Consider the following 27,321-nt stretch of genomic DNA (forward strand, 5'->3'; position numbering starts at 1 on the left):
GTCCAGGCTCTGGGATTCATGGGGGCTGCCTCTAGCAGTGAAGACTGAAGCAAAGGCAGTGGTCAGGATCTCTGCCTTCTCTGTACCCTTCGGCACCATTCAGCAGTCCTCCTCTTGCTGATGTATTTGAAGAAGCCCTTCTTGTTGTCCTCAACATCCCTTGCCAGGCTCAATTCCAAATGGGCCTCGGCCTCCTCGTCGCATCCCTGTGTACTCTGGGCACGTTCCCACAGTCCTCCCGAGCAGCCTGTCCCCCCCTTCCAGTCTGTGCACTTTCTTCATCTGGCTTTTTGCCAGGAACTCCTTGCTCATCCATGCAGGATGGTCCTATCATAAAGTATTTACTTTATATATAAATGCATATTTAGTATAGTAATGGATTTAGKTTTTTTTTTCTGTATACTTTAAAATATATATATGCCTATAGATTAAAATTGAGTCTATAAGTTTAAAAAAAAAATCTATAAAACTTGTCTTGAGACAGAGTGTGATAGTGTGTGTGTGCGCGTGTACACACACACACACACACACACACACACACACACACACACACACACACACACACACACACACACACACACACACTTCCTGAACTGAGAAAAGATCCTTGGTTACACCCCTTCCGCCACCCCAGCCCCCAAGCACAGTAGTGTAAATCCTGAGTTTTGGCCGGGGGGGGGGGTGTTATTAGCTTTCCCCAAACTACAGAGTCCTAATAGGTTGTGGATATTTTTTTTTTTGAGGAGGAGGAAGGTATATTTTATAATTTTTTGCACAATTTTATGTAATACACAAACTTAATCTATATGTGATTATATTTTTTATATGTACATATATAAATGTGTGTGTATATTATATAGAGACATTTTCTATATAGGAAATACATGAAGTGCTTATCTCTCTCTCTATATATATACACACATACATGCACACACAATTACACCTAAATGTCCATAAGATATGTGCATAGTATATATGATACATTTTGTGTGTGTGTATCTAAAACTAGATAATATATATGGAAAAGATGTGCACAGCCTGTTGGACTGTATACTTTCAACTATGTTCTTCTACATGCGTGCAGCTATATGTTAGCTACATATGAAAAATGTGTCTGTGTGTTAGTATAAACATTTTAATATAAAGGATACCCAGATCCTGCTAGGACTGTTTATTTGGCTTGTATATTTTTATGAATATTTTTACATTATATACATATTGTATATATTCATATACTATTTTATGCAAAAATGCATTTTAATATAATGTATATAGTTACATACATGTTACATATTTGCACACGCATGCCTGCGCACGTGCGTGAGCTAAGCCCCGGGCATGCATGTGCCAGCGCATCGTGCCAGCGAGGGGCCAGGCGGGACCTGGCCGGGGGGGAGGGAGGGTCCCAGGCGGGGTGTGGGGCGAGCGGCCGCCTTCGCCCCCCCTGCACCCCGACCCCCTCCCACTGCCTCTGCCCCCCTTTTCTCATACTGACACAACGCTTCGGACCAGCTGCGGGCRACCTGGCCTGTGATGGACATCAACTTCAGACCGAAAGCAAAACAGAAATAACACCACCACTAATAATAAAGCCAATGTTACTCAGTAACCTCTTTAATCCCAGGAATATTGCAGCTCTTGTAAAAACAAGACTGTTCCTCAACACKCAGAACTCGGTGAAGGCTGAGGCGGCGCTGCAGGCACAGACTCCACAGCTCCGTGCCGCAGACCGCACAGCGGCTTCCAGCAGCCCCAGGGCGGCCGGCGCTTTCCGCAGCGGCGAGCACGCCCCGGCGCAGCATCCGAACCTTCACGGGACAGAGCTAATCCCATAATCAAAACAGTGACTCAGCTAGAAGTGGAAGTTTTATTTAATAAATATAATTTCCATAAACTGTTTTAGAACATTTACTGACAGAGCTGTACAGTGAGCAAGCAAACTGACTCGCCCTCAGAAAGTCTAAAAAGAACACGAGGCAGCCACAGTGTCAGAGGTCCAAAAATCCTTTCTACTAATTATTGCTACAGTTTCCAGTTGCTTTCCAGTTGCCAATGCCCCTTCTATTTGCCTAAAATTAAGGAGTCAGATCAACATCACCAGACAGGTACCACCCAACGCTGCTTGCACAAACATCATTCAAGCTTTCTCTTCAATAAGAAGMAGCAGAATTGATCGTATTTCAGTGAAAAAGTCTAGAGGATTTATTTTTAAATGTACAGAAGAACTGAAAACTCTAATGGGATCATAACTGGGAATTTTAAAAATATATTCTTTGGTGTAGTAACAACCTCTTAGTTACACCTGAAAGTGAGTCTATTTTTTTTTTTAACCGTTTTCCCCTTTCTGAACTATATGCCCCATGGATTACCTTTCATCCCATTGCCAATTAAAGAAATCTGTGAATGATTGGACTCTGATGATATATGAAGTAACTCCCTTTAAAACTGCTCAGAAAGAAAATAATATAAACCACTGCACATTTAGGTACATTTGAGGGACTCCTTCCGGCAGGTCACGCTATGCTGTAAACTGCAGAGATTTCCACAGGGCGGTCCCTCATACCACTTCATGTTACATACAGAGGTCTTCTGGCCATGGACCCTCAGGGTTTTATTCATGTCCATGCATTTATACATACCAGAAACAACAACAAAAAATCGGATCTAYGGTGATGGCAATTGTATCTACTTATTGTAAAACAACATCATAGCRTGGCAACAGCTAGAGCAAGGCGAATACTCCAGAGTGACGAGAACATCCATTTTAATGAAAGCCACAGGAGCTTTGGACAGCACATGGATCTCTACTGAGTTATTTCTGACATCTCCGTGAGCAGCACTTAGCTGGAGGAAAAGATCTGTCGAAAGCAGAAGCTTTGCAAATACAGGTGCAARTGTATTTCTACGACGATCAATGGCAAGAGCTGACACAGCCACGAGCATCCAATCTGTCCTCCTATTTATAAATTATTAGGTCACTGAAACAGGGAGTAGAAACCAGACAAATCGCGCCACTGAAAGCAAACAGCAGAAACAAAAGGACATACAAAACAACCAAGAATAAAAACATTTGCAGAAGAAACACAGGTTTTTTACAAAAAATGAGTCCCTGCCCCCCCCCCAAAAAAAAAAAGGAAAAGGAAAAGAAAAAAGAAAGAAAGAAATTCTAACTAGAAGATAACTGAGGAACAGGAAAAAGGCTAAAACCAGTCTGTGTTTCCATGATGAATGGTTCCCCCAGCTCTAGGAATGGAACTGAAAACAGTAATGATTATAAAACAATGCAGTAGTAATTGCACATTTACGATGGTTACGTAACTGTTGGGTATTTCACACCAAAAACCCCAAGACATTCTCAAAATAAATGGTTCAGAAGCATATCAGTTAAGCAATTTTCAATACTGAATTTCATCAATACTGCTGTGTTATTTAGAAGTATAGAAAGTGTCAGATAAAACATTAAAAATAACATAGACTACTGATTCAACAGTGTTGACACATTTCTAACACTAGAAAACGAGATTTTTGCCAATATAGAAGTTATCCTATCATAAAAAACCATGTGTCTGAAAGTATTACCAAACATTTCCCGTAAGAAATTACAGTTGCCTAATATGCATTCTAGGTTGCATAATYTTTTCTCAAATAAGCTTTTGCACAAGTAAGTCGTTCTGAAAATGTAATGCCAAAGTTTTCAGCATTCCTTCCTCCGCATTTTTGGCCTCTTCCCCCTTATAACCTTAAAAAATATACAGGATATTTCAAGCAAAAYATATACATTTCAGTTTGCAATACAATTCATAACACTCGTCCGTCTGTTTTTCATCTTTTCCACTGCACCTTAAAAAAGCATGCGTTTGGCAACTGAAACTACAGTTTTTCTAAACAACGAATATCAAACTCCATTTTTCAGGAAACAGGAGCTAAGATCAGCTGAGGATTCATCCTATTCTGAAGGCGGCTGTGGAGAAGGTGCTCTTTCAAAGACACTGCATAGTAAAGGCTGACTAAACACCGTTCTTGCGTTAGCGAGCTAAGGATGTCTAGCGTGGGCTTTTCCGCCGTACAGGAAACGCTTCTTGGAATCCTCCACACACTTCAAGGCTARGAGGTAATTCTAAAACATTTCCTCTGTGTGGCAAATTCTTCCTCACTCATTCACTCTAAATCAAAAAGATTAATGCTACCRTTAAACTAAATTAGATATATTTTGTCTTCTTTGTGTAGAACCCTATACCGTGCCCAAAGTATGGTGAACGTCTCATACGCTTTAGAAAAGTATACAAAAGCTTCCTTCCTTGAGTAAAAGCAGTTTTAAATGATTTGCGACATTAACAAAACACAGTCACTTTTCCCATCTACAACATCTGTCAGACTAAAAATCTGGTCTTAYGCAAACCAGCTCTACATTTTTATTAAATTAGAAATTACTGATTTAAATTTACTGCAAATAGAAAAATATACCTTAGCAGACAGATGGATTCTTAAGTTCTTCCTGAATTGTTTAAATGCATGTTTCTTCGGTAACCTTACACACACTGGGAAAAGGGAAAGTAGGGGGGAAAGGAAGAAGAGGAGATGGAAGGTTTTAAAGAAACACATCATGAATGTAAATTATTCTTCAAATATAGGACTGTGCTTCCTTGRCACAAATGTAGTCGACATATTTGTATGGCAAAAGCCAAAATACACGTATGTACAGAACTGAACCGATATAAATGCTTGGAGCGGGSCTGTAAATCAAAGTGTCAGTCTTTTTCCATGTGTAATTTATCATTGCTTAGAGTTCAATAAATGGTATACTGACCACAAGACTAATGAGGTTATATGGCGACACAAACTGACTGGATGATAAGAACATTATGGCTGACATGGACACACAAGTACTTTTGAAAAGTGAAACACTGTGGTTTAGAAATAAAAGACACCGTTAAACAGCAGATATCTGATTAGAATATTGAAGAAAACAAAAATTCCTTTATACCCATGGCAGTATAAAGACTGCCTCAGAAAGAGAAATGACTGAGAAGCATTATTTTAACAGATTTAATACTATAAGATATGAAGAATATCACAGGAGTAAGTGAAATCCTAGTGCATTTCCTTATTTTGGTATATCTAGATAAAAGTCTTCTTGGGGAATAAGGAGATGACAGTCAGTTTATTGCATCTCTGCAGGGTAACCAGATCTCGAACCAGGTCTCGAGAAATACATGCATTGAATGACATGTTAATACGTATCACATGCAAGTATGCAAGACTCGATTTTCAGACAATGATTTCTTAACATGATCTGGATCCTCAATGTGGGGATGTAGTCTTCAATTTAAATTTTCATGCTTAAGCTACACTGTGAGCAAGTAACTCAACAGCCTTCAGCCTTCCATGATTCAAAGCTTCAGAATGAAGCTTTCAGTCATTATTGTAAAAGTAAAGATCCAGGACGAGAACTGAAATAATTCCAGTTAAGGCCACGAACAAAGACAAATAAAGGAGTTGTTTGGGATCAGGAGCGTCCAAAGCATCTGATACCAGGAGAGCTGGATCTCCTGAACACTACCTCTCCTTCAGCTCACTGAACTCAGGAGAATTTGCCATGTCATAACAAGAGGGACAAAATCCTCTAGCAACAGCCTAGGCCCCACTGAGATGTCACATCAGCAGGCTAAAATTCTGTCTGAATTATTAGGAAAAAAAAAATCTTTGCCATGTAATTTGCTTGGGAGACTGCACATAACACAACAGCAGAAACCTGTGGAGAGCAGCTATTATCATTTTGTCCAAATCCTAAGCTTCACTATATCTTTATTTAAAGGGTAATTTTAGGTGCTATTTACTGTCAGGGCTCTACTTACAGTGTATTCTACCACTACATCTCCTGCATCTAAATATAACTAGTAGGTTCGATTGTCCTAGTAGAGTGGAGTAACAGACGTTGCCACCCAGTCCCAAATAGGCAGACACATTTATACTGGAAAAAAGATGTACCTGCAAGACATACCATTCAAAGCTGCACCTGCGCAACTTGTTTTTATTGGCATACTTAGGTATCAAAACATTGCCATCAGTGTGTCAGATCCTTCAGACATATGAAGATAATTAAGCATTAATTATATCTTCAAAGTACAACATGACCAAATATAAATACATTAGAAAGAATGAAACATGCAAAAATTCTCCAACTTTAAAAGGATTAATTATTCAAAAAATTTATGCTAGTATGTCACCTGCACAATCAACTTCACATTTTTCTTTCCCATTTTTCCAAGTTAGGATCAATAATTGTCAACAAAACATCCGGGCATAATGAAAAATGACTGAGTTCTAAAGAGAACAGTTTTTTCCCCGTTATTCTAGATAACCGTTCTGGAAGTTAACAGTCTTTTTCGAGGTGATGAAAACCATACTGCTATTCACTAACCAGCATAAATATTTGAACTGCATTTTGCTCTCAAAAATGACTAAACTGATTGCTTACAGAACATAGTAACCGTCCACAGAAAAAAAGCAAGACCGATTTGCAAACTACCAAGACAGCAACTGTGAAAGACAGCTCAAAATGAACATGTGTATGTGAAGTGAAGGATCACCATTGAAAACATAGCTTACTGTATTTTCACTGAGTATATTCAGTTCTATTAGWTAACTTGAATTTGGGGGGAGAAAGATTTTGCCACTGTGTTGCAGTGACATTTGAAGTATCAAATGCAGGATTCCAATCTGTTAATATGGTAACAAAAAGAGATTAAATGGTCAGAAGCAAAAGCATTCCTTATTAAAAATTATTTAGCAACTTGGGGATATGATTAGAAAAAAATATTGTATGCAATTACTGTCCAGATGAATGTTATGCTAGGCCACAAGACAAATCAGTTTGTGCTGAGACGTTTAGGTCATGCTAGTCTTTTCTAGGGCAGGGATATAGCACTGAACTCACTTCAAAACCTGCTATAGGTATGTGAGCACCACATGGCTTCCACAAGGCATTTAGAAATGTCCCTGTTAACAAGTGGGTGAGTCCATTGTGGAGAGAGTCAAGAAGCTTCTGTCGTTGGCATAGAAGGGATCCGATGAACTCCATGATCTAAAGTAACAATAAAAGAAAAGTTTGGCTGACTGGGAACCTATGATTTAGAGGTAAGGAGAAAAGTCTACAAGAACAAAAAATAAAGAAAATCAAATCACGAGATTAGGCAAACATAACTCTAAAATACTAATTGATTAATTTCATGTAGACACCCGCAATTCATAGAAACTCTTGAAATTACACTGCAATTACCMGTGCCAACGATGTAAACATCAAGTCTATGCTTGCCACGAAGGTAAAGTTTACTCACAACTACAACCAGGGGCTGGTGCAGGCCAGTGTTACAACTAAAGTTTTAATCTTTTGCCCCAAGAAAACTGAATTCTGTATGTATAAGTTCAGGTACTGTGAATGCTATAGTTCCATTTTAGCATAACACCACTTTAGTAAAGCCTTGTGATGTGCCCAGCTAACTGCAGTATCCAAATATATTGGTGTTCTAATGCTAAGCCTCTGTGCTGTCTACAGATACAGGTACGTAAAACTCATTCCAACTTACCTACAGCCAGGAACCTATTTCACCACTAACTGTTGAATTTATTTAAGCCATAGATTATGGCAACAGGAGAAATATTTATGATGTCACAGCTTTTGATTCAGATGTGATCTAGCAATGTCCTTCTCTTAAGGATAAATCACTTCTACTGGTGAATAAATACTGCATAGAGGCCACTGTTCTTGGCTGAACTATTGATGTGCATTATTGTAGGACTGTATGTACAAAACTGAAAAATAAAAGATAGGAAGGTAGGAAATGCAAATATAAAGAATTTATCCTCCAAATTCATCTCTGTCAGAAATCTGCTGTTTCTTTAGAACTTTTACACGCGGTGCCTTGACAAGAGAGTATATGTGATCCAGCATTCTCAGTATTTTAGTGACTGACAAATTGACAGACAGTTTAATGAAACAGAGACACAGATATGCATTTTACCATACTATGATACACATTTTCTATTCTAATGGGTGAATGAAACTATGGAAAATACTTCTTGAATACATTTAAAAAACAGCAAAGCAACTACAAGAAACTATATTCCCGTGGCCCTCTACTCCAAGCATTTGTACAACTTTGATGAATCAAAGTTTCTATCAAAATTTGATACAGTATTTGATTTCACGTTCAGTTATCGTATTTGACAGAACATCAGGAGCACATATTTGACCGACTATCAGGAGCACACAGAAAATACAATACAAGCTATCTACATCAACATTATTTAGATAGTGATCCTCACCGCACAGCGCTCTTACAGGCAAGATATTTATAGGTATCAATTCATTCAACGAAAACAGTTTGCAGCTACCTCTCGGTTGAATAAGAAGTTGTTTTATACAGTACAAACACAAAAGACATTCTGTTTGGGACTGCGTGATCTTCTGAACACATCAACTACTAGGTAAAATCAAAGCAGGTCAAGCTTGGGAACAAATGCTAAACTTAAATTTATAAGCATTTTTAAATCTCCAGATAGATTTCTTAATTGAATCTTCAGCTTTTCAYAACTTGCAATTATCTCATGTGATTTAAGTAATTAGTATATTAATAAAATAAACATTCATATACTGCACAGAAAAGCGTGGGAGAAGAACGTAAATAATTCCTTCCTAGTAGCTTCACTTTTAGACTAGGTTTTAAGTGTAAATAGCGAGTGGAAGGAGTGGAAGACATTGAAAAAAAAAAGTAAGGGTAAAATAAACTATATTGTCTTCTTTCTAGTTCTACCATAAGTAAAATTAAGTGCAACTAGAAGACGGTTAGGAGTAATTTCAACCAGAGGTCGAAGCAAAAACAACAGAACTTCAAGCCCTTAGCGTAGCACCTAAATAGTTTTGCATATTCATTTAACATAGATGTTCTGGCAACTCCAAAAATATTTAGCTAGGTGGAACTGTGTGTGACAATTAAAAGTAAACAGAAAAGAAACCTGAGAATAAGCAGTGTTCAAGAAGTGCCTCACGTTCTGTCAAATACGATTTTCTCTTCAGTAAATATTTTTAAGTTCTTAAAGAAAATGAGTGGAAAAGGAGGAAGCAGTAAAAACGTAAATGCATAGTAAAAAACAGAATACCTACCTTATATGAATATCTGACATTAAAGCAAACCTTAACTAAAAATCTACATTTATTAGATAACAATAAAATGAAAAAGTAGCCAAGTTCCTCATTTGCAAAGCACAGTTTTACAGAGGACAAAAAAAAAACAAAAAACAAAAAAACAAACAAACAAAAAAAAACACCAAGAAACCCCTTTTCAGTTAGCAAGCACTACCAAATTGTTGATTTTTAGACCAATCAAATGCTCACCTTGTAGATTAAAAATTCTATTAAATTGTTTATTTTATACATCATGCCCACCTTCTACACAGCAAGAGTTTTGATAAAAAATGTATTTGAGCATAACAGTTCATTTTTTCAGATGGAATGAAACATTTTGCATAATCATACCCTAGATTTGTAGAAACGTTGAATAAAGTTTCATAAGCAAGCCAGGATAGAGAAAATGACCGAAACCACAGACACCATGTTCAAYACAAGTCTCAAAACAGAGATGTACTTCATACCAAGTCAATACCCAAAGGAAAAATTCAGAACTGACAAAGTATGTCAGCGAAAGTTACTTGCACAAGATTTTATACTGAATGAATGATATCACATCCTTTAACTAAAAGAGACAAAGTTGTTCAAATAAGAAACAGGTTCCCTTGAAAATGTGTGGCGTGAAACTTCTTCAGGTTTGCTTTTTGATTAACAAAGGACTATGATATCATTCCGGGATTAAGAGATTATGATGTACAAAAGATTATTTTTATTTCTTCCCCCAAATATTTCCATGTTTGTTAGCTGTCCCTCTTTGTTCGGAAATGCAAAGATGGCACATCAGCAGATTTAGTAAGAACTTTTATCACAGTTATGCCTGCTGCAAGAGCAGTATCACTCCTTAGAAGTATTTACGRGTACTCTAACATGTTTTTAACCCACTGGGGTTTGTTTCACACGCATGATTTGAGAAGGAAAAGATTTATTTAGCACATACTTTCAAATGGCACACATGATTTTGACAATATACCTTCTAATACTGAAAAAAAAATGTTAAAATTCTTAGAACCTGAAGGCTCTATTCTGTCAATTGCTTAGATTTTAGAAATAGATTATAAAAGTTATACTACAAAAATATTTAATTTTCATATCAATCAATGGCTGAAATATTTTAAGACTCTCCTTCCAATAACGAAGTTCTATTTAAGGGCAGGGAATGTGAGCCTTTTGTGTATCTTCAGAAGTAATGCAAGCTCCAAGGTAAATATTTGGAGGTTGTACATCAAGAACCAAAGGGAAAAGTCTTTTGATTTTACAAAGAACTCCTGATTTGTGAAGGCAAAAAAAATATAAATCAGGAGAACATACATAGCATTGAGGCTTGATTTTCTAAAGAATGTACAAATCAATAAAGATTAGACAGATATAACACAAGATCTTGTACTAAGCCAAACTAACCGTTTTAACAGAAGTCTTTTGAAAATCACTTCCCCCTCATCCCAAAAGAAAGCACTCAAAAAGAAACAAGAAACTAATCTTTTAGGATTAAAAAAAGTACAATAAAGAGTTGCATTTCCTATTAAATAAGCAAAACCTGCAGCTGGTTTACTAGACATCTATAGCTGCAGGCTCATCTGGTTCCAGTTTATAGGAGAATCGCCTGCAGCAAAGGCTATTGAGAGAAATTCCACACCTGTTGACCCGAGTTGGACTACATCTTCCCATTAGTCGTTCCAGCATTCTTCTAAGAGGTGTGCATGCTGTTTCCCCATCTGAGAAGCAGCACATGGAGTCCAAGCAGTTGATACCTGAACTTGTCTCAGTAAGCTGGAAGGAAGTGGGGGGGAGGGGGAGGGAATAAAAATCATTATTGAATGATTCTAGAAAAAGATGTTATTTTTCAGTTTCTTAGTGTTGAGCATTTTTCAACTTTATAGGGAAACTACAGTGACAAATAACATCACCATTTCCCTTCCTAAGGGCTATAAACACAAACATTTGGCCCACTGATCTTGCCAAGGTTTGCACACAGCCTTAACTGAGAGAATGGTGAATGTTTAGCACCATCTCTCTGCTTAATGATGGAAATAAACTGGCTGGCAATTCTGTGTGTTATAGCTATGATGAATCTCTGGAGCATAGCCTCATGCAGTATAAGCTGTCATGCCTTTATCAATCTCAGTGGAGGTACTGCAATTTATACAAGCTGCAATCTGYGCTATTTTAAGCAAAATATATTAAGAGACAATACTTCAGATCAAGCCTTCAGAATAAAATGCAGCAAACTGATCATAAGCTTTAATTATTCCTCAAGCAGTATTGAATGCAGCTTTCAATAGCAATTTATACCCGTGGCCTAGATTAGAGTAATGACTAAGGAAAAGGAACCAAAGCACACTCCTTATTTTCTAAAGACCTTCATCTAAATACAAACAATAGATATTCAGGAAGTTCAGTCAGATTCATGCTAGTATGAAGAACAATTCACAATTATTTTCTACTGTTCATTCTTAGTATGCGAGAAAGAGACCCAAATAAAATGAAAGTAGTTATACAAAGATACATGGATTTTAAATGCCATCTATTATCATGCTCCTCTACTATTCTTGAATACAAATCAACTGCAACACAATTAAAATCTAACTGAAATTTAGCACTACTGAAGAGCTGGAGAGAGAATACCTGAAATTGATTTCAGTATCCCTTCCAAAAGGACAAAAAAAAGGCAGAATGTAGGGATGCCTTTTTAATTCAATTATAAACCTTCCATGAGAGAATTCTGTCAAACAAATGCCAAACACACGGGTGAAATTTAAGCATCCATTACCTTCTCCTCTCTTGGATACCCGTGAACAAGGAAGCCTGGGAGGAGTCGTCTTAATCTACCGCAGGACAGAGCTCACTTTTGAGAACCTTCCCCATCTTTTCCCACTACGACAGAAGCTAAGATGGATGATTGCTGTCTGAAAGACTCTGGTKTCCAGACCCACCTTCTTTCATGCCACTCACACTTTCCCAATGCAAGGAAGGCAAAGAACCTCAAAGTTTCCTACTTGGATGGTTAACTATGAGGAGACATCTTCCTTCCTAATCCTCCAAAACGGGCAGCTGCACAGATTACAGTTTCGTAACAGCACAATTCCTACTAACAGGAACCAAAGAGTTTTAGAAAGTCAGAGAAAATGTCAGTTGGTGGGGAAAGGAGGGAGCACAGAGGCCAACTGACTAGTGTGATCTTCCATGCCACTGGGAAGACAGAAACTTGATCTGAGCAAAACTGGTGTAGACTTATGTTATTCCCTATACCCCCTTCCCTCAGTTCTGCTCTACGTTCCCTGCAGTATCCGCAGTTCCTCCCCCCATGCTGCTTAACACAACACCTACAGGAGCGTCAGCAATTACCCACTGTATTAATTTACAGAAAGCATTACAAACTGATACCCATTTCAGCTGCAGTAACTCAAGAGGCCATGAATGAGAAATGTAGTCAGAATGCACACTTCCAAAATATCTAGCACTCACTGTTAAGGTCTTCCCAACACAAAGCGGGCATCTAAAATGACAAGATACTTCTCTAAATACCTACGAGACAGGGGCAGAAGCACCGCAACTGAAAGCTCTAGTTTGTTTTTGGTAAAAACAAACAAACAAAACCCCAGGCCCAACAACAACAAAACACAACCACACGTATCAGCAGTTCAATTTTTTGAACTTCCTTATTTGAGGGCCATCMTATCTAGTCACAACAGTACTGCCACAGAACATACCGTAATTRAGAACGGCACAACTTACAGCTTTGCAAAAATAGCAAATACAGCCTTCACAGCAATTTAATACTGCACTCACAATGTAATCAGATGACAGAATATACAGAGAAGGAATTGGGAGGTCAGAAACAAGCTCCCTGGAGTATATACGTTGCTCTTCACTGTAGCGTTCGCAGCATTACAGAACAGAAGCTCTTAATATTCCCATGCTTAAGTTTTAGAAGAATATTTAGTCTGTCTCAGCTTCCCATTTTTCTGAAGCAGCTTAAGTAACGTCTTTAAAGCTAGTGCAAAAAGCCGTATTACTACAGTTGTATCTAGGATTATATGGACCACATATTTTTATCTAGAATCTAAACAACTTCATGAAAAAGTATTCAATAGTCTGAAAAGTGCTTGTGCTCACAGAGGAATTTCCTTTAAAAATATAAAAACTTCACTGATCCTCTTCTTTCATCCAGAAGGGATGACAGAAGAAAAGTCAGTCAATGTTTTTCAATAAAGACGAAACAAATAGTTTATGTTTATTAACTTAAATTTATTAAAATGCCAGATTAAGATTTTTCACTACAAAACAATCTGGCCACATCATAACGCAATTCACTTTATAACTCACAGGAAACACGGGCAATGAAAAGCAAATATATCATATGCCCAACAGATGCTGGATAATTGAGAAGAGTTTTAGGAACAACTGCCTTCAGTAGTATCCCAATTCTATTTATGACTGTTTCCTGTTACATGTAAACTATTGTGTAAGTTATGGAAAAGGAATCTATTTGATCATACATAAAGGAGCTTGATTATTACTTTCCAATGAATATCTCTGCATTTTTCTTTTCTGTATATTTAATCTCTATCATTGTCTAAGTAACATAAAATATCTCCAGGCACCACAAAGCTAAATCACAACCTTCCCAGCCCCTGGCAGGGAAGGTATGAGGGATAATACTTGCTGAGCTGAGTTAGTCGTTCCAGATGCTATTAAAAACTGGCACAAAGAGTAACCAGAAAGTCTCCCAAATCTACTCCCAAGGACTCCTCAGCCCTGGATTTTGGAGAAACGATGCCTCCTCTTCACTTAAATCCTTGGCATTCTCCAGTCAGATACTCATATAAAGAATCATGCTTGAATCATGATTTATGAAAAGCACAATATTATCCTTTTTTTTAAAGTAGCAAATGTGACCTTACAGAACCTTGGACACAATGTTTACTGTTTATCTAACCCACAGTCAAGTGTAAAGTAATATTAGGAGAGCATTAAGGACACAACCTAAAAATAAATTCAGTTTTATAAGTAGGCATGTTGTGTGTCACCACCTGGTGAATATAGATTTTTACATTTATGCCAACTGCACGGAAGGAAGACATTTATATTATACTAGACTGTCTCTTTTCATCACTTTTCTTTTTGTTATGGACAAAAAGACATAATTTTATATCAAAGTAAAGCCTGACAGCCTAAGGCAGTACAGCATAATGGTCTCCAAAAACCTGAAACATCTTCAGGAAACAAATGGCAGGAGAGTCAATGCTTAGAAAAATTTATCTATAGAAATACCTGATAGTACTCATATTTGGGCTGCAAATAAAATGAGATCTTTTCAAAAGGTAAGATCTGGGATCACAACAACAAAATACTTTATAGTATAATGGACCATTTCATGTAATGAATCAAAAAGCAGTTGAAATGCTGAACAAAAGAGAGCGATTCAGTCTGACAAGCAAAACCAAACCCACATACTATGATGTATGTTTCCTGGCAAATTTTAAGAAATATGGGTTAGTTTGGAGATGGCTGCATGACTGATTAAATATGATAGATATATAAAAATATATATACACACACACATTAGGGTAGAGTGGGAGTACTACCTAGTGAACGTAAGAACTGTCCTGCAGGCTAGATGGATCTAGCAGTTGCCTATTGTCCTCCCCTCTGTGCTTGCTTTCAGCAAAGTCACATGCTGAGCTGACTGAACCCTTATCTTCTTCCATCTAGAAGGACAGAAAAGCAACACAACTTATCAAACACCGTGCTTACACTGATTTACAACAATTATCACGTTTAATGAGCTTTCGCTTTACAGACACGATCTTGAGAGAACAAGGCATATTTACATGGAGAAGAGGCAATTTTTTCCAAGTTAACTGGTGAATCAAACATGGTTTAATCAGTGCACAAGTATTAGAAGCCACTATATACTTCTTGTGCACCACAGATTACAAAAGGGGAAAAGCAGTAATTTTGAAATCTAAACTAGATTTTGGGGTTTATTTTTTCTCTAATAGAATGAATCGTTCCAGTTTGTTCCTCATATTACAGTATTTCCTATATGCTACAAGACAGATATTTCAGCTAAACATTTAATCCCACTAAAACATGCAGTTGGTGCGTTGTTGAAAAGGAAATATATTTAATCCTGTACATCAAATTAAAAACACTCCAGTGTATTTTCTTGAGCTCAGACCCTAGATGCCAACATATCTGATGCCACATGGACACTTCAGACAGTTTGAGATATCTACTACTAGCCTACTGTTTAAACTTGCTCCTTCTTGTAAAACTCATTTTTTAAACCGTTAACATGCTGTATACCCAAAACTCAATTGATTCGTTAGAAAGGTTTTTATTTTTTTTTATTTCTTTTTAAACAGAAAATGGATAAATGCTGACCTCTAACAACTATACCGCCGCTTACAATTTCAACATTTTTGTAGTTTTGCTACTCTTCATCTCCTTACATCAACTAAACTCTACCAATGCTGAATTATTTCATTACTTTAGCATCATTAGACAAAAGTATCTTCAGATAAGTGCCTATGTGCACTTTTGTGAATAAAGGTAAGTATCAAATAATCTGTTTCTCATTTAGTCCCTCTTCCTGCTGGAGATTCTGTGGACTAGTTCACAGATCAGCACTGCCCTATGCTAAACATGACACAAACTCATAAAAGAAGAGATTACACTCGATCAAAGCTCAGCATATTAAGAGTTCTGGTATACTTCACTAGTATGAGCGCATGTTTGCACATGAATAGACTGTCTTCTTGGAAATCATATGTTCCTTACAGAAAATGTGGACTATGAAAGGAACAGAAACCTGTCTGCACTTAACTTTCGTGCCACTGGAGAGGAACAGTATGATAGTTATTAGGAGGGATACCATATGAAGTAGCAACCAGAGGAAAAAAGAATACAGACAAGTAATGAAGGCCTTAAAGACTGAGCCAGGAGTCTTTGAATGGAGATGGCTAAAGAAAGCAGATCGGCACAGACAGAAAGGGAAAACAAGGGAGCAATAAAATCATAGGAGGATAGARGGGGGAAAGGAATAAAGTATTGGCCAGGCTAAGACACAGGCCACTGCTTAAGAGTCACAGATATAATATGCTACGCAGTAACACCCTTCCCTGTAAATAAAAATCTTGTCTATCTTCTACATTCCCTGATATTGTGTACAATGTCAATATAGTGCCCAAATGTAAAACATCCATAAACATAGTTAATTCCATGAGCGATTAGAATTGCCTTGAGACATAAATTGGAAAACATCTATTTCACCAACGATTTCTCACATGTGGCTTAAGATTTCTGACAGTTTTTATCAAGCACAGAGACATCACTTATATACACTCATTTACATACAAACAAGCCTCCTGCCTCCTAGGCAAGACTTCGTAAACAAAGAAAAAACTGAAATGAAATACCAAGAACTTCAGGAGACACAGCTACGGAAGATAGAAAGGAAATCTGTTGAAAAGGAAGTGCTCAGTCATCAACCTACTGAAAAGTGTAATGCCTGTACCTGAGCTCTGATGCCCAATCTCCTCTTCATCCCAATTCACAAAAGTGACAGTAAAGGTCAGAGGCAAGCATTTAACAGGCGAGCACAAAACTGCATTTCGGACTTACRCAAATCACCCAGACACTTAAAGACCCCCCTCCCAAAGTTGTTAACCATATACCACAAGACATACTTATAAACTTGAACATTTTACTTACATTCTCAAGCCTATGTAAGTGTATAAAAATTGATTGTACCATCACACACATCTTTGCATTTGCATTCATAATTATTCTGTTTTTGTTTATCAGCAGGACAGTAAACACACTTGCAGAACAAAACATAATTCAGTTTAACCTGGCACTATACTCCTTTCAAGGTTTTTACTACCTGTTTACACAACACAGAAAACACAACCAATATCTGTTCAACAACCTACAAGAGCAAATTGCAGACACAAAGGACATAAAAAYTAATACTGAGTAGGCACAAGCGAGATGTCACAGAATTAGCCACTTACTAGTACATCCCCAAACAGCTGTTTCTTCCCACACACTTCCCGCTTGCTTTGCTTTCTCTGCTCTCTACACAGACAACTGCCCTGAACATTACAGAAGCCAGCCAGTGCTCTTTACTGCAAATTCGTTTTTATTCGGTATAGGAAAATGAGTAGTTTCTATCTATTAACTGATTTTCCTTTTTACTGTTTTAGGTAAGGACCCACAGAATAGTTTCTGATCTTCATCTGAAGACTATGAACAAAGAACTATAGATATCTAGAGTCTTTGGTTCTTTCTTGTTCCATTTTACAACTTCAAATAGGCAGTAAAATGCACTCAGGGCATACAAGTCCCTTGCATTTAGATACCTAATGTTAGATACTCCAGTTTAAACAAATACCACACATCAAAAATTGGATTTTCATAATTGTTAGTTTTTTCACTCCCTTCCCAAAATGTAATATAAAGAAAATCCCCCCAAACTTGCAAGTATTCTCCCATTCTCAATATTTTAGTAACTACAATGCTACATTTATAGACAGCTTTATTTTTCCTTCASCATCCAGTTGCATAACCCCTAAAATCAGTTTTGAAAAATTTAACAGTAGCTTTTATTTGGTGCACATGTGATGCTTACTGGAAATACATTTCATCTAAAGTTTTAAAAGGTAAATTGTTTCAACAACATTAATAAATCAAGAATTTAAAAAGCTAACCTCCTTTTGCAGTGAAAAAAACAACACTATGTTTCTAAGTTTACAGTAAGTCTGCAAAAAAAATTTCTTCCCCCCTACCATTTTGCTTCCCTTTCTCCCCTCTTCTTCTTCATACTTCCCTGTTCTTCCCCCGTCTTTCCTCACTTTTTCTTCTCCTTTCTCTTTTTTTAAAAGGGCTTTTGTTGTCTTTGTTTCAATTAACTCTTAAATATATTCTGCTAATMATTTGAAAAGTCAGCTTCTTCTTGCTACTTTCTTCCAGTTAAACAAATAGGAATTAATTCCTTCAAAAATCCAGGCTGCTTGGGTGCCCTAATACTGATTTGCAAGTATTATCTTAGACATCAATGTGGCCTTACGAAATTATTTTTAAAAAATCTGTTCTCTGAATTATTTCTTGCCAYAGGACAGACATAGATAACAGTGGGATAAAACATCAAACAGGTCAAGGCATTACTTATGCATAAGAATGTTTTTGTCTTACAACTGACAATCAGCACTTGATAACGTTACCTAGAGTGAATGCAGTGCATTTGGCAAGTTTCAGAATTCTAACCTATACACACATACATATGTTTTAATCTTTTCTTGAATAATTTTTTAGACTCTGTACTCAAATGCCTTTGGGAATGCGTATCCATAATGCAAYGGAAACAAAAAACACATACTTTATAGAAGCATGAAACAAACACAAAAAGCCTCAGCTGCACAAGTGTACGTAGGCACCCAACTTAAAACATTTTCTGCACTTTCAACACAGGTGAAAGCAAATTAAAATGGACAAACAACTCGCAATAAATTGCTGCCTGAAATATATGGACCTTCCTGTCACAGCTTTATGGAGCTGAAATTATCCAACATGCAAAAAGCACTGTTAATTTTGATCATAAAGAAATTAAAAGCATTGTAACCATGCTAGAAACTGATTATTTAAAAATGAATGCAAGAAGAGCTAGATCTGTATTCTGAAAGYTGAGCATCATGCTAGGAATGTTCTTCCCTAAAAAAGAATGTCCAACACATGCCACTTAGGAGAAGCATTTGGCTCAAAAACACAGAGCAAAGCCAAGAAATATACCAAATTGAATGTATCTGCACTATAGATATTGCCCTCTCAACCGACTAATATTCATGCCTCTTCCATCTGTCTCAGCACTGGTTAGTTCATCTTCAGCATGCATAAGAGTTGATGAGGAACTGTCCCTCCTACTCTACCTAATTTTGCTCAGCTGATTCCTTGCCCTGGACAATGGCTGCAGTGCGATGAACTCGTCACTTAAAGCAACTCTGTTGGAGTACATCTACAATTGGACAGAGAAGGGATGGAACATACATGTCAGTAAGTAGTAGCAGTAATTTTCTAAGAGAAAGACACAGGACAAGACATTGTTATTTAAGTGGAAAACACATTATATACAGAACACAAGCCTGACACCTTCAGGATAGTTCCTGGGATCATCACAGTCAGTKATTTTTCACTAGGACCATTCTTAAATGTTCTTTAGTTTTCATACTGAGGAAAAAGGCCTATACGCTTACAGGCCTATACTTTACCAGATGTCTTTATTCAGTATTAACTTCCCCCTCAATGATGTGACTTATATTTATCCAAAGATTGAGGTTTTCYTTACTGGCCATTTCTTCCTACATGATTCTATAGCAGTTGAAAAAAGTGGTAAAAAAAATAATACATATGCACACTCAGTGCATTGGGGAAGGCAGAACAAATCAAGCTCATCCTGCTATAAAAGTCAACTCATATTAGCTTGTCAAATTTTTAACGTCCTGACTTCCCAAAATTGGACATTTTTTTTCTTTTTTTTAAGAGAGCAGTGATATAGAATAGTCTTCACATTTAGAGATTTATCTTTAACAATTTTTCTCAAGTGTTTTTCTCTCATACCAGTTAAATTTCTTTGCTCTGTTAGGAACAACTTAGCTACAGGTAACATCTAACTGCTGAAAAATTAATTAATTCTTGATGTTATGAACTTATACTAGATTGAAGCATGTAACATCAAATAACTTATATAGTCCATGCTGTAAGGTAGATGCCTACAGATGCAGTGAATTCAGAGCACCGAGTCGGGTAACTCACACAGCCAGTGTGCTCTGAAACACTAGTAGCTGAGCAGTTCAGGAAATCGTGTGAAGTTTGCTCACTGCTCTCACTGGACTGTTTTAAATTTGAGATCATAGGGGGAAAAAAACAAAAACAGAAACAGCTACAATTTTTAAAATTAGTGACTGGTTCATACCAACTTAAAATTAACGATTAGTAACAGCTTTTCTTGCCGTGATAAAAAAACCTTAGTAACTGTAAACTAAGGTCTTTCCTTCTTTTCTCTTGTATGCAAATACACTAAATTTTGTCACACGGATAAAAAAAGAAGAATTAATATTAATTCAGTATACTACGAAAAATGCATTACAATGGCAATACAACGCTCCGTATTCATTCTTTGGATGACTTCTATGGAAAATTTGCCTAGCTTTTAGGATAGAAAGATGTTCCCCTAACTCACAGTGAGTGTCAGAGTCCTTTCATCTGCTTTGAAACTGAGAGAAAAATATTTACTTGAGATCTTAAATAAGACTAACGAGGAATAATCACGAAAGAAGCACTCCGTCGCTTCCTGACAATAATTGGGCAAGTCAGCCAGTCATAGGATCATACTTGTTTATGTTTAGTTCCTCACTACAAGAGCAGCCTACGAAATTCAGTGAGGCTGTCTGTCCCATTACAAGTAGGAAAATCTCAAAAGAACAAACCTGAAGACAGTAACAGAGAGGTACRTTCTTTTTGCAAATGCATTTTTAACTGTGGCTCCACTGTCAGACATACACACAGAAATGGCTGAATTGCCTATGAAGCATTTCTGGTCAAATCAGATTTTAAGTCCCTAGCTAAACTTTGCAATGTCAGAATTAGCTGTTTTCAGAAAAAAAGGCAGTATTTCATTAAGAATGGACCCTACAGCAGATGCTGTCAAATGGCAAAGCAGAAAGGGAATCAGAAAAACAAAAATTACTGATAGAGGGGCACAAAGCAAAATCTCTTCGGCTACGAACCAAGTTATAGCCGCAAGAAAGATGTCAGACAGTCACTGTTCTTTTCTAAAGGAGAGAGATCTGATCATGTCCATCATCATACAACTGCAATGGAAACAAATAAAAGCTGGATATTTGAAAGAATTCATTCAGAGAACAAGAGAATGAAATGCGAAACATAACATAAGGCTAGAGTCTAAATACATTTTTTTGTTTRGTTTTAAAAACAAGTATTTTAAGAGCATGAGAAAACTTAGCAACCACACTAACCCACTGCTAGGCGGAAATAGCTGACTAAATATAGGAAGGACAGAAAGTGTTCAATAAAAAAGCAGATCTATGGAAGGTGGCATCAAGTTTTTTATCAAGTCTAGAGGAGAAGCTATCTGAACACTCATGGTTATTTACCTTGGATTTTGGATACTAAATTCCAAGGCTGGAAAAAGTAGCTAATATTATGCCAGTTTTGAAAAAGGGTTAATGGAATAACTTGATTAACTTTGTCAGTTTGACACTGATCCTAGGCAAAAGTAAGAGAATGTTTCATAGAGATTTTTATTAATACAAATTAGATGGGTAATAATTTAAGTAAATCAACATGCATTTATTGAAAGAATTAAAAGGTTAGCTAGAGGTAACAGTATTGAGGTAATGCAGYTAAGAGTTCCATAACTCACATAGCCCAATGTAATTTGGACTAAGCAACTACAAGACCAAAAAAAAAAAAAATCCATATGAAACACATTAAGTGGATTCAAAACCGCTAACAGGTTTCAGAATATAACTGTAAATGAGATATCAACYGGGTGCTTTGCTATTCACTTTCAATTTTTTTCCTGGGCCCTATGCTATTAGACTTCTCAGCAATGACCTAAAAGCACAGCGAAATAATCACTTTTTACACTTGCAGAAGAAAAAAGATTCAGAAGATAACAGGTTGGTGACCTATACTATTTAGTAAACTGAATACATTTGGGAGATTCTTTACTTCCATACTTGACACGGATATATGCTGTGCTGGAACATTGTTCAACGGTGACATCCAGAATTCAAGATGGAGGTTGAGGAATGTCAAAGACTACAGAAGAGGCACAAGAATTATTAAAAGACTAGAAAATATTCTTTACAGAAAGATTCAAATTCAGCCTGCTTATTCTGTCAGTGAGAAAATTAACTTGATCAAAAACCTAATTATGAAAAGAAAAAAGGTTGGTCACGGAAGACTTCAATTTAGTAGAAAAGGTATAAAAAGATAAAATGCTGAAAACTGAAACCAGAAAGAACAGCTATTAGAACAATGTATTAGGATGATCTCTGCATTACTGTCACTAAAAATAAAGAATACGCAAATGTTCTTTATGTATGAGATATGTAACGAAGACAGCTGAATTAAAACAAGAATGATTTCCAGAAATTTATGTGGCCTATGTTAGGAGGAGGAAGAGTCTATTATCACAGCAGTTCTTCAGCCCTCATCCATGAATTTATGAAAGTATTATATAGGTAATTATCTTTAATTACATAATCAACCACCAAATACATGGTGTGATCAAGTTTTAAGAAATACTAATTAAACCAAGCCCTATCAAAGTAATTTTTAAAATTATTGCTTTCACTACATTTTAAGAATTATTCAATGTCAATTACAGTTGAAGACAAGAGTTTCTAGCTAGACAGAAGTAAGAGTAAGTTCAGTTACCAGCTTTACAGCAGTATAAAAATGCACAATATAAACCTTTTATACCGTTGTAATCTGAGATGCAAAATATTGAATGATTCCTCTAAACAATTCTACTGTTATTAATAAATCRATTACTTCTAATACTGTTATTTTCTTTTAAGATAGTGGCCTAATTTTGGTAATTTTAAATTAACATTTTTCTTTCCAAATGAAAACACTGTCTTATGTACTAAACGTCACAGCGATTTAAGAGGTTGATTAAATGCCAAAATATCACAGGAAAGATTATCTGGTTAACAAGACAGATTTTAATAAATGTTCTCTTAAATACTAATCAAGTTGGACATAAACATATAATATTACCTGAGCTTTTTCAGTACTTGTTGGTTGTAGATGCCTGTACAGCACTTTCTTCACCACATCAAGAAACAAACAAGCAACTACGATGATGATTATGGCAAACCAAGCAGAACCACTTGACAACAGTTGAACAAATACAAAGTACATGTCCTGGGTATGTAAAAATGGCCTGAAAAGTTAGAAGAGGTGGCAATTATTAAACAATACTTTTAGCCAGTTAGTCCTGTACTTTTGTTTCTAAAGCTTATCCAAACTTATGTTAACCAGCAAATCACTTAGGACACAGGGCGACAGCACCATGTTGTCCAAGAGTGAGTCTAGCAACCTGCTGGAACTGATCAGCAAAGAAACAATGCGGAAACACAAGTACAGAACCTAGGAGGAAAATATCTGTTTTAAACTCTGCTGCAGGACACCAGTCCTATCTCTCCAAACCTCAAAACACAAGCAAAGAGTATAGATCACTTCACTGATTCTAACTTCAGTGTCCTCATTTCCATTGCAAATATTTACCTATCACACAGAACCTTTGGGAACCCCATCTACTTTTAAAACTGTCATAGGCTGTTGGATACAAACAATTCCTGTCCCTGGGCACACGACAGCTTAACAGCATGGCTCTGACTTCAAAGAGAATCAGAGGCAATTGCCACTCCAGGTTCAGAATTCCCCCCCACACACACATCTATAACAAAATTCAAAGCAATAGGGGAGAACAAACTACTTTTAACATAATGTTCTTTAATTTTACTTCATCCATCATGTGCGCTACAGAAAGGAGAGAAGAGAGCACTCACCAGATAATTCCCCCATAAAACAAGGAGAAAATGAAATAAAACACAATAGATCCCCAAGTAACAAAATGGTTTATCCATGTCCAGAAGTGAGTTTCTAGTGCCATCTAAAACAAAAACAACAAATTTAACTAACTTGCTTTCACAAAACCTGACAAATACTGGTCTGAAATAATTTGAATGTACTTAACAAAATTCTAGCTCAAACATTAAATATTGCTGCAACATACAAACTATGAAACAAAATTTTAACTACCAAAGCATAAATTTCTTTATCCGGGCTCCTTAAGAACTCACTACTTCTACGTAACTTTTGAATCAATTTAAAATTAATATTCTATGATATATTTGCCTATGAACTCAAGCACAGGGAATAAATACTGTAATATCATACCTTCATCGTAACAGTTATAACCATGACAGTGAAGACCAAAGTACCAAATGTCCAGTTTCCAAACATCTAAAAAAAAAGCAAGGCAAAAGTCAGGAAAAGAGATCAGTTAAGAACATTCATAACAAGTTAGATTTTTCTCAAGTCAGCTATACTACTGAAACAAATCTAGGGACAGAAGCTTGTGACTTCACTAAACACAGTTAATGAAGGAAGGCGGATACAACACAAACTACTATCAAAAAATACAGCTTACAACATAAGAACAAAATTAACAGCTCACAAATCATATTCCTTCTTGGTACAAAATAGATCACCAAAAAGGCTACGTGGAAGATGAAGAAGCCCAAAATAATAACATGAAATGATAGGAAAATGAAGWTACAAATCCACCCGCTAGGTGTAAACATCCAACCAAAAGCAAGTACTGAGTGGAAAGTATCCACTTCAACATAAATGCAAAACACTTCTCAATTTGAGTTTAAATATTTCCAGATCATTTTCAACATGCAGCATCACCTGAAGGTTTGCTTTTTTCCAAGCAGTTTTACAATTCAAAAATAATGGTGCTGTTATATTTTTCAAAGAAAATGCCACGGAAAAGACACTTTGTTTCAAGGCTAATGAACAAATGTTAAAAAAAAAAAAAAGTTAAAACTTCAACCCTAAAACATTGTTCTGTCACTCTTGTAGTCTCTTGTCCATATAAGTTGAACCATCAAAACTCTGTACAAGTCCTACAACAACAAAATCTCAGTTCTGACAACCAAGCGGGGATGCCAGGTTTGTATACCACGTGCCCACATGCTACTCAAGACACCCGCTGCCATTCTGCATGGGTCCAACCGCTCTGCTGCGGCGAGCGGCCTGGGTGCTCATACTGAACACTGCTTTTTGGCAGCTATTTTTGTCACCGACATACTCAACATTGACCAAGCCCTCATTTTAGTATTTATCTTTAACAAACCAGGCAAGCAATGAGAGAGGTGCCACATGCAGAGAGGCAAACTCATCCTGGATTGGAGTGRTTAGTACAGCATGAAACTGGGATTAATGTAGCTGTAGGTCTTCTTACAGAGCTCTGACAACAAAGGAAAGAGGGGGAAGAAAAAGAAAAAAAGAAAAAAAGASATCAAAATCAACCCCTCAACAACCTATATAACAGTTCTCACAACTACTTATCTCATCTTTATAGAGGACAAAAAAATAAAGTAGCCATGAGCCGATTTTAAAAAGTAGCAGATCTTTGTTTTAAGAAGTCTTCTGAAGACTACTATAGGTTTGAAAAGTAAACAGGAAATGTTTGACAAGTAGCACATCAGTATTAATCTTGGAGTAAAATTAGGCTACTGCTTTCAAGCAACCTGTGAAAGAAAGTGTCTTTGCTGACACCTCTCTAAATGGTCAGAGTTAGAACGCAAAATATGAACAAGTTCTTGCCACCATTTTATTTTTGAACGTGTTTACATTGTGGATGCTGCATCCTTTAATCCTGTGAAGTAACAGATACAATATTTTGTATCTCCTCCTCCTCTAGACTCTTACCATTTGCCTGTTAGGTTTCAATATCTGACGACATGCACAGCATGAAAGAGGGGGGAGAAAAGAACTAAAAGATCAAGTTGTTGCACAATGCGTTGATGTAAGCCTAATCAACCCCAAACATTAACAAATTACATGCAATCAGCTCTACTGTGCTTTGCTCCAAATTGGTAACTCAGAATGAAAATTGAGGCTGATGCTGGCTCGTTGCCTTGCACTGACACGATGCTGTATCACATGTTCACRTACAGAGGTCACTTCCTGCAGATCATTACAAGAGAGCACACATGGGAAGTTTCTCTTGCCTTTAACTTTTGCACATGTTAGAATTGCRAATTATCGACCATGGATATTTTACTGCAACACACAGCTCTACTTGTTCCAATAACCATCTCCTAGCAAACACAGAGAAGGTAGAGGATGTCTCCAAATAAATTCTAAGGATTTGTTTCGTTTCTTTTTTCTCAATGTCACATTACAAAAACCACGAACAGCCAAAGGACATCTGAAAGCTCTCATCTAGGATGCTTGTTCTATATTTAAAGAATCTTGAGGTTAATGTACACAAGAAAGTATACCAAAACCTCCTCCCTAGCATTTACGTTAACACAGACTCTAGTCTAGATTTCTACAATACAAACAAAACAAACTAAACATTTGTTACTAAATAAAAAGTCTCTTTCTGCCTTGTAGATGTTTATTAAGCAATTCCAAAGTGCTTTGACTTAGTTGACAAGTGCTCAAAAATGCACTGATCCACAGCGTAAAGTTACTTCATTAAAATACTACTGAAAGTCCATTACCAATTCACAATTATTTCAACCAGAAAGTCACGTAGCCTGTAAAAATGGCAGCAGAGGAAATTCATACATTTATTATACGAATTATAAAAGACATTTTAGGCTGAGGCAGAACTAACTTAATGTTTTTATCAAACATCTCATGAGGGAACAGGTACTTTAGCCAGCTGCATCATCCCCCACCTACTGCTGCTTTCTCTGCAAGGACRCTAAACACCAATTCACATGCTCTCTGACTTCAGTCACTTGACAAGTCTCACCATCGTCTGTTCACCAGTATACAGAAACGTTTTTCTTACTAGACCTCCTGAGCTCAGGTGCATCCTCTCACACCAGGAGACCAGTATGAAGACATAATGAGGTCATTTTGGGGGTGAAGTGCCATAACTCGCAACCCTACTGAGGGCTACATGAGAACGACATGCACTTCATGTCGGCAGTAAGAACGACATAATGAGATAAGGAATGTATTCTGGATCACCAGCTGAAACGGTTTTATGAGAGAAAAGCAGACTCTAATTGTTCTAAGCTGGGTTAAGGAATTCAGAATCAGGGAAATGAGGAAGCAGACTTGTACTAGATTCACCTGAGTTTTGTTTTCTGTAAATGACTTTTCCTCTTAACTTTCACCTCTCTAAAACAGAAAGGGTCAAATAAAACAATGACTTATTTAATGAGATTATCAAATACTTAAAACCAAAATGACCAAAACGTCCCCCACAACCCCCAGTGAACTAAAAAGCATAATTTAAAAGCAACTAATTTTTGCAACTGATTTGCAAAAATTCTTAGTAATTAAAT

At 36.8% G+C, this 27,321-nt stretch overlaps 1 protein-coding gene across 1 annotated transcript in view; it reads right to left on the bottom strand.

Moving 5' to 3' along the window:
* Window positions 1-7,959: 7,959 nt before the first annotated feature.
* ATP11B (ATPase phospholipid transporting 11B (putative)) overlaps window positions 7,960-27,321 on the bottom strand; it is an 85,255-nt gene continuing 65,893 nt past the window's right edge. The window contains exons 27-30 of the mRNA XM_085307108.1: window positions 24,182-24,247; window positions 23,791-23,894; window positions 22,997-23,162; window positions 7,960-10,954 (exon numbers count right to left, since the gene is read on the bottom strand). Coding sequence (XP_085163234.1) covers window positions 10,736-10,954; window positions 22,997-23,162; window positions 23,791-23,894; window positions 24,182-24,247 — 555 coding nt within the window. The 3' untranslated portion in view covers window positions 7,960-10,735. The remainder of the gene's footprint in view (window positions 10,955-22,996; window positions 23,163-23,790; window positions 23,895-24,181; window positions 24,248-27,321) is intronic.

The sequence above is a fragment of the Rhea americana genome, unplaced genomic scaffold, assembly GCF_003343005.1.
Source record: "Rhea americana isolate MKP2758 unplaced genomic scaffold, rheAme1 scaffold_253, whole genome shotgun sequence".
In the NCBI taxonomy this organism is placed as follows: domain Eukaryota; kingdom Metazoa; phylum Chordata; class Aves; order Rheiformes; family Rheidae; genus Rhea; species Rhea americana.